Here is an 8,686-nt window from a genome sequence, read left to right on the forward strand (position 1 = left end):
TAAAAAATAAAAAAAACAATCTATAAATATATATATGCAGCTGAAAATATTCAATAATACATTACTCATGTACCTCGTAATAAAAAAATTTTAAAAAATATTAAAACAATCAATTAGTACAGTTATTTTTTTAAATCAACTTTTTTCAGATTTAAATTTGCCGCTTTAAAATGGCGGCAGTGCGACACTGCTGTCAGTTTTAAATGTAAGATGTCAGGACATACAAAAGTCTTCATGATTAATTTTTGTTTTTTTTTTTGATTATTTTCTTCTCTCTCTCGCTCTCTCTTTATCTCTCTTGTTTTTTTTTTTTTGTCTTATAATTTTTTTTTTTCTCTCGAATGTTTGTGTAAACTCGTTGTGCGTCCGGCTTTCTACATCGCGCCGAATTTTATTTGTGATGTGAACAGAATTAAAATTTGTTTTTAATAAAAAAAAAAAAAAGTACAACCATCATTATTAAATAAACAAATAAACAAAAGTATGTTTGTCATTTTAAACAATAAATTTTAAGTAATTATTAATATGCAATTCAAACAATTAAAAATAGAAATTTGAAATTATTAGTATTTATTTTGAGATGTAGAAAAAGTTGGAAAAAAAAAAAAAAAAAAAAAGAAATAAAAGTTTGTCGTGTACACAAAAATTATATTTGCGGCGTTTTTTTTGTTACCGCGTGATTTTCATTGTTTGTGTATTTTATTGTTGTTGCGTAGATAAGAAAATTTAATTAAATAATTTATTGACTATAATTTTTATTATTTGATATTGGTTTGATAAGTAATTGATAGTTAACGATTGGCTCCAAAAAAACGAATTGTAAGCTTCAAAGAAAAAAAAAAAAAATTGCTACCAAGCACTTTTAAAATATTGTTCATAACCTCACTTTTGATAAATCATCATTAAATGCATTTATTTTAAAAAAAAAAAAAGTTTGATATTATTTTAATTGTAATTTATTGATATTGTAATTTTTAAATATTGAATTGCAGATTATCAAATAAACTGATTGATCAATATGGAGGCAGAAATACCTTCAGTTGTCATGGAGGAAGCATCAAATGAAGTTTCTGAGACAGTTGAAGGTAATGGAATAGCTGTGGTTTCAGAAACAATTGATTCTTCAATGAATCAAGAAAAAGATAATCTGACAGCTGATGAACCATCGAGTGTAAATAATGACAGTTCAACAAGCAAAAAAATTGATGAAGAAGTACATACTGATGATCCACCAACTGTTGAATTGCAAAATGACAATGACCACAGTGATGAAAATGTTGATACATCAAAAAGACTGAGTGATGTTACAGTAAGTGATGAGGATAAAAATGATAAGAGTGATAAGAATAAAGATGATGAAAATAATAAGGATAAAGAAGATGAACAAAATAAAAATAAAGAAGATGATAATAATAAGAATAAAGAAGATGATAATAATAAGGATAAAGAAGATGAACATAATAAAGATATAGTTGATGAAAATATTAAAGATATAGTTGATGAAAATAATAAAGATGTAGATGATGAAAATAATAAAGATAAAGATCATTCAAGCAAACAAGTTGATGCTAATGAAACTTCTGTTGAAATTGAGGAACCAGTGATACCAACTCCAAGTGATATTTCAACAGTAAATGAAGAAGAACCAATGGAAATTGTTAATGACGACATAATTACTGAAAATGAAAAATCATTGGATAATGTAATTGAAAAAGAATCAACAGAACCAGTTTTAATTGAAGTAGATGAAAATGATAAAACTGTCGAAGAATCTACACCTCAATCATCAAAAGATATTGAAAATGAACAATCAGAAGAAAAAGAAAAAAATAATGATGATAAAGAAACAGAAGATGTTATTGATTCATCAGTAACATCAACAACAACGACAGTTACCAATTTAGATGTTCAAGAAAAAGATGATTTACCAGAAAAAAATAATTCTGAAACAGAAAACACAGAATTTGTACAAATATTACATGATAAAAATGAAGATTCACATACTGAGGGACAATCAAATGATGCTGAAGATCCATTTGGAGGTGATAGTTTAGTAACAGATAATATCAGTGCAATGGAAACTGATAATGCAAGTGATAGCTTTGGTAATCTTGGTGATCAGGCTGATAATCTTCAAGATGTTGTTAATGCAAAATCATCAGCTGAAGAAAATACAAATAAAACTGATGAGACAATTGAAAAACCAAGTACATCAGCAGCAACTGAAATAACAATTCCAGTAGAAACTGTTGATGAAGAAACAACAGAAAAAAATAAAGAAAAAACAATTGAAGTTTTTGATATTATTGAAGATGAAGAGAGTTGTATGGAAATTGAAAAAACAACAACAACATCATCAACAACAACAACAACATCTACTACTACTGCTGCTACTACTACTGCCACTACTGCCACTGCTACTACTGATACTACTGTTACTACTGCTACTACTCCAAATGATGAAAATGATAAAAATGATGATGAAAAAACAAAAGAATCAAATGAAAAAGAAACTAATAAAGATAATAATGAAAAAAATATTGATGAAGATCATAATGTTACACCAGTTGTAACATCAAGTGAAGAACAGACAACAGTTTTACCTGGTCAAGATGATGAATTATGTATCGTACCAGACAGCATGAAAGTTGTAATACCTCAACCATCTCCAGCTAAAGAAAAAGATAAAGAAAAAGATGAAAATAAATCAAAAGATAAAGAAGAAGAAGAAAAAGAAGGAGAAAAAAATAAAGATAAAGATAAAATAAATTCTGATAAACCAGAAAAAGAAATTGAAAAAATAATTAGCTTAGATGATAAAAATAAAGAAAAAAAAACATCTGGTGTATCAGTAATAAGTGCAGCAAAAAGTGGTATACCATCAACATCAGAAAATCAAAAAATGAATAAATCAACATTAGGTATTAAAGTAAATATTCCAAAAATAAGAAATGTCATTTCTATTGATGAAGATAATGAAGCATCAAAAGATGATGATGTTGTGACAATTGAAAAATGTAGACAATGTAAACAACAAAAACCTTGTAATATAAAAGTTACATTAGGTACTGAAACAGCAAATGTTTGTTCAAAATTATGTCAAGCAAATTTTTTGGGTGGTAGTAGTGCAACATCAACAGATGCAACAACTGATGGTTCAATATCAAAATATGAAAAACGTTGTGCAACATGTTTATTAATTGTTGAAACAGATGGTGAACGTAATTTATCATGGGAAACAATGGAATTTTGTAATGAAGAATGTTTAGGTAAATTTCAAACAAAATATGGTAGTTATTGTAGAAATTGTAAAGGTCCAGTATTACCAACAAGTTTGGGTAAATATTGTGTTAGATTTGGATATGATGTACGTCAATTTTGTTGTTCAGTATGTCTTGAAGAATTTAAAAAAGGTCTTAAAGTATGTAGCTATTGTCAAAAAGATATTAGTTCTGGTGCTGATGGATTTTTAGCACCAGTTGGTGATAGAGGACAATTTAAAGATTTTTGTACACAAACATGTATGGAAAAATATTCAAAATTAAATTCAACAGATGCACCAGTAAGTGAAAAAAAAAAGTGCAGTGTTTGTCAAGTTGTTGCAACAGTACATTGTGAAGTACAAATTGATCGTGGTACACCACAACCAATGTGTGGTGATCCATGTTTAGCTGCATTTAAATTTGTTAATAAAGTTAATCCAGATCAATGTTCAACATGCAAAAAATATTTTGAAGTTATTAATAAAAAAAATACAGTTGTTTATTATAATAATGAACCACATACATTTTGTAGTAAAAGTTGTTTAAATATATTTATCATATCAAATCGTAAAATTGTACCATGTGATTGGTGTAAAGTTAAAAAATATAATTTTGATATGATTAAAAAAGATTTAAAAAGTGGTGGTATTGTTATGATGTGCAGTTTAAATTGTTTAACACTTTATCAAGTATCAATTAATGCTGTATCAGCTAAAAAAATTAATTGTGATTTATGTAAAGAATTTCAACAAGCACAATATCATTTAACAATGTCAGATGCAACAATTAGAAATTTTTGTTCATACAATTGTGTTATGAAATTTCAAGGACAATATACTAAATCACCAATAACAATACCAATTGGTGATGATACATCATCATCAACACCACCAGTTGTACCAACTGGTACACCAAAAAGAACTTATCCTGGTAAACAAACAACACAACAACAACTACAACATCAATATCAACAACAACAGCAACAACATCATCAACAATTGACTGGTAAAAAAACAACTGAAACAATGACACCAACAACACAAAATTCATCATCAAATACCAATAGCAATAATACCAGCAATAAAAAAACAATGCCAGTTATATCATCAGTATCAAGTTTAGCAGCAATGTCATCATCAAATGGTTTAACAAATTCATCAATAACACAAAAAACATCAAATACAACATCAACAACAACAACAACAACACATAATACAACAATGCCAACATCAACATCTGTTGGTACACAATCACAAATTATTTATAAACATCAAGTTATAACAAGACCAACAAGTCCAGTACAAATATCAAATAAAATGACACAATGTAAACCATTAATGCATACAAAAGGTGTATCAGTACGTCCACATCCATGTGTTAAATCAACACAAACTGATGAAGTACAAAAAATATTAGTACCAATACCAGTACCAATTTATATACCATTTCCAGTACATATGTTTTCATTTCCAGTTCCTATACCAATGCCATTTCCAATTCCAATACCTGTACCAATATTCATTCCAACAACTCGTAATAGTGCAAAAGGTATATTTAAAGAAATTAAAAAAATACAAGAAAAATTGCCAACAGATCCATTTGAAGCTGAACTTGTTATGATGGCTGAAATGGCAGAAATGGCAACTGATAAAAAAAGTGATAATCCTGATATAGATTCAGATTCTGATTCTGGTGATAATACTGCACCAGAACTTGGTGAACCAATGAATAATACATTTGATACTGATGCTGATGCTGATGTCGATGATAATGATAATAATGGTGATACATTAACAGATAATTTAAATTTATCATATAATAATTTAGAAAGTACTAGTGAAAATCAAGAAACACCTGCTGAAGAAGATCTTGAAGTAACATTAGCTAAAAATACAATAACAGCACCACCAACATTATCACCACCACCATCATCGATAATACCAGAATTATCAGCACAAGAAATAAATGAAACACCACCAATACTTCAAGATGATTCACAAATACTTGATAAAACTATGGAAATTACTTCTGATGTATCAACAATTAATTCAATTATTGATCCATCAATTGATGAATCAAAACCAGAAGATGATCAACAACAAGAACAACAACAACAACAACAAAAACAACAACAAAATAAACGTAGTACATCATCACAAAAAGGTAAAAAAAGAACAGTTTCAACAAAATCAAGATCAACATCAACCAAAAGAAATCGTAAATCAAGTAGTAAAGATAATATTAATAAACAAACACTTGCTACCAATATACCACCAACAAATCAAGATAATAATTCATTACGTACAATTGATCAAATTGAAAAACCAGATGCTAATATGGCACTTAAATATACATTTGGTGTTAATGCATGGCGTCAATGGGTTTCAAATAAAAATATTGAACTTGAAAAAAAATGTACATCAACAAGAAAAGTAAAATTATTTAAAACTGAATTATTACAATTAACAGCTGATGAATTAAATTATACATTATCATTATTTGTAAAAGAAGTTAGAAAACCAAATGGTGCTGAATATGCACCAGATACAATTTATTATTTATGCTTAGGAATACAACAGTATCTATTTGAAAATAATAGAATAGATAATATATTTACTGATACATATTATGAAAAATTTACTGATTGTCTTGATGAAATAACAAGAAAATTTTCAGTACTATATAACGATGCACAATATATTGTAACAAGAGTTGAAGAAGAACATTTATGGGAATGTAAACAACTTGGTGCTCATTCACCTCATGTACTTCTTACTACACTTATGTTTTTTAATACAAAACATTTTAATCTCGTCACTGTTGATGAACACATGCAATTATCATTTTCACATATTATGAAACACTGGAAAAAAAATCCAGCTGCACAAGCTTCTGCTGTTGCTAACAAAGCACCAGGATCAAGAAATATACTTTTACGTTTTTATCCACCTCAACCAGCACAAGGTTTGTTATTATTTTTTAATTAAAAAAATTAATTATCAATTATTGTTTGACTAGAAATTTTAAGTTATTTTATTTTTTGCTTTATCAGGTGTAAATTCCAAAAAGAGAAGGGTCTATGAACAACAAGTAAATGAAGAAAATCCTTTGAGATGTCCAGTCAAGCTTTATGAATTTTATCTATCAAAATGGTATGTAAAAAAAATTTATATATAATATATTTATTTAATTTTTTTTATTTTAAATTTTTATTTATTATTTTAATTACAGTCCTGAGAGTGTAAAAACACGCAATGATGTATTTTATCTTCTACCTGAACGAAGCTGTGTGCCAGATAGTCCAGTCTGGTATTCAACTTCACCACTTGCTGAAGAAAATCTTGTAAAAATGTTAAATCGAGTTAAAATTGTCAAAGAAATTAACGTTGCTCTTTTAAGCAGTTAAAATCTCGGTAAAAAAACTTCCTTGTGCGTTGTGCCTCATTATTATTTTAATTTTTCTTTTTTATTTTAATTAGTCAAGCATTTAAAAATAACTAAAAAGAATTAAAATTTTATATAGGCAAAGAAAGAGGATACACCAAAATAACTTGTGTAAAATTTTTATACTCGAAAAAAAAAAAAACAAACTTTGATGCACATAATTTAAAGTGTGCTGATTATGCATATTTATTCAAAATTGAATAAATGATAAAAATAATTTGTAAAAAAAAAAAAAAACAAGAAATATTTAATGGTTATATAAAATGTTTTTTTTTTTTTTTTAAATTAGTCTTGTATAAGTTTAATAATAATAATTTTTATCAATAATGTTTTTAAATATAAAAATTATTAAATTTAAATTTTTTCATGAAATACTTTACAACGATGCGTTATCCTTTTTTTTTTTTTTTTTTTTCATTTAAATTGATATTATAATTAATTTTAATTAAAAGATGCATGAACGACGAGTGTATATAATAAAACTATAATAAGACACTTTAGTATTGTGTACGTAAAGAAAAAAAAAAAAAACAATAATTAAAAGAAAAAAAATAAATTAAATAAATGTTGCATACATATTTTTATTTTTATAATTAATTACAAAAAGAAAATGTTTAATGTTCTTTTGTTGGACGAACAAAGCCACGCTTACGTTTCATTTTTTTACGAGATAATTCAAGTTGATTTAATTTACTATGAACTTCTGAGTAGATAGCCTGTTGTTCTTCATCTGGAATTGTTTCTCTATATATTTTCATAAGATCATATTTTTCCCATGGTTTTTTGAATGCTGCAGCACGTTTCATTCTATTTTTACCAGCAATTACTGTCTCTGGTAAAAGACCTTTCATATCATGTAATTCCCATTTTGTTCTCCATGGACGTTCTTTTAATGGTATCACAATTTTATTAACTGGTACTTCAGCACCATCAGGAAGAAATTCAGTTTCCATATCAAGTGGAAATGTACTGTATTCTGGTGGTGCATCTCGAAGATATAATAATTCATCATCTAGTCTCTTTTCAAGTCTAAAAGTTTTATGAAAAATACAAAGAAAATTAATGATTATTTTGCAACAAACAAAATGACATAATGTAAATGATAGATTGACATCAATTGATTACCTTTTACACTCAATTTGTTGAATTGTTGGATCATATAAATAATATTCTTTTTCAATACCCATATGATCAACAACATTTCGAAGTACAAATGCAGCTCTTAATCCACATCCAGTTCTTTGAATACAAATACCTAAAAATCTATTTGTTTTATTTGGTGCATGTGGTTCTGAATATGTTACAGCAACAATTGATCCAACATAAAATTCTGGTATATCAATAACTGATCTTCTTGCCATCATGTCTGTACGTTCCAATTTTTCTCTCAATTTATTACGAAATTCTTGTTTTGGATCAGGCAAAAATTCTGGATAAATATGTCTATATTGTGATGGTACAATTGGTCGTTGTCCTCGAGAATCATAATCTGCCATTTTCAAAACATTTTCAGACTTTTCTTCGGTATTTAATTGAATTTTTTTGGATGATATTGTTGTTGAAAAACATTTTGCTTCATTTACACCTGTTTAATAAATACAACAAAAATTATTTATAATATATTTATAAAAATAATAATAAACTAATTGTTACAACACACCGGTTTATAAATAATTTAGGTTAGAAAATTCTTGAAACTTTGAATATAATACAATTTAATTTATTGATAACTGTCAAGTGCAGTTTTTTATAAGTATATTATTTATTTACATAATAAAATATTTATTAACTTTACCTAGACACTTAGATAACTGAAAATTAAGTCGAAGTGATTTAGACAATATTCTTGTTAATGACATGTTGAGGCAACAAAAAAAGAAAACATAAATGTTATTGCGCATACAAATTAACGCATGTTTTTTTTAAAAAAACCCATAAGATGTACTTGGTACTTATTTAAATAAAATAAGTACTATAAA

The 8,686-nt window shown here is 26.8% G+C and overlaps 2 protein-coding genes across 3 annotated transcripts; one reads left to right on the plus strand and one right to left on the minus strand.

Moving 5' to 3' along the window:
• The first annotated feature begins 264 nt into the window (after positions 1-264).
• LOC122851651 lies at positions 265-6,860 on the plus strand. Of its 2 annotated transcripts, none has more exons than XM_044151010.1 (4): positions 265-481; positions 993-6,227; positions 6,316-6,415; positions 6,495-6,860. In XM_044151010.1, exons 2-4 carry the CDS (start codon positions 1,019-1,021, stop codon positions 6,667-6,669), a joined length of 5,484 nt encoding a protein of 1,827 aa, XP_044006945.1. In that variant the 5' UTR covers positions 265-481; positions 993-1,018; the 3' UTR covers positions 6,670-6,860. The 2 variants fall into 2 exon arrangements, with proteins under 2 accessions (XP_044006945.1, XP_044006944.1); XM_044151009.1 differs by having other exon boundaries at positions 345-819.
• A 410-nt stretch (positions 6,861-7,270) lies between these two features.
• Positions 7,271-8,637, minus strand: LOC122851659 (39S ribosomal protein L19, mitochondrial). Its single transcript, XM_044151022.1, has 3 exons — positions 8,503-8,637; positions 7,833-8,292; positions 7,271-7,736 (listed from the first exon to the last, which is right to left on the minus strand). Exons 1-3 carry the CDS (start codon positions 8,606-8,608, stop codon positions 7,322-7,324), a joined length of 981 nt encoding a protein of 326 aa, XP_044006957.1. The 5' UTR covers positions 8,609-8,637; the 3' UTR covers positions 7,271-7,321.
• Positions 8,638-8,686: the final 49 nt, after the last annotated feature.

Source organism: Aphidius gifuensis, linkage group LG3, assembly GCF_014905175.1.
Source record: "Aphidius gifuensis isolate YNYX2018 linkage group LG3, ASM1490517v1, whole genome shotgun sequence".
In the NCBI taxonomy this organism is placed as follows: domain Eukaryota; kingdom Metazoa; phylum Arthropoda; class Insecta; order Hymenoptera; family Braconidae; genus Aphidius; species Aphidius gifuensis.

What these genes read in the sequence shown, in the direction of transcription:
- LOC122851651 (XM_044151010.1), top strand. Translation starts at nt 1,019, where the DNA reads ATGGAGGCAGAAATACCTTCAGTTGTCATGGAGGAAGCATCAAATGAA. An exon ending in TCCACCTCAACCAGCACAAG is followed by an intron (nt 6,228 to 6,315) that starts GTTTGTTATTAT and finishes TTGCTTTATCAG; the next exon opens with GTGTAAATTCCAAAAAGAGA. An exon ending in GAATTTTATCTATCAAAATG is followed by an intron (nt 6,416 to 6,494) that starts GTATGTAAAAAA and finishes TTTTAATTACAG; the next exon opens with TCCTGAGAGTGTAAAAACAC.
- LOC122851659 (XM_044151022.1), bottom strand. Translation starts at nt 8,608, where the DNA reads ATGCGCAATAACATTTATGTTTTCTTTTTTTGTTGCCTCAACATGTCA. An exon ending in TCAGTTATCTAAGTGTCTAG is followed by an intron (nt 8,293 to 8,502) that starts GTAAAGTTAATA and finishes TTTATTAAACAG; the next exon opens with GTGTAAATGAAGCAAAATGT. An exon ending in CAACAAATTGAGTGTAAAAG is followed by an intron (nt 7,737 to 7,832) that starts GTAATCAATTGA and finishes TAAAACTTTTAG; the next exon opens with ACTTGAAAAGAGACTAGATG.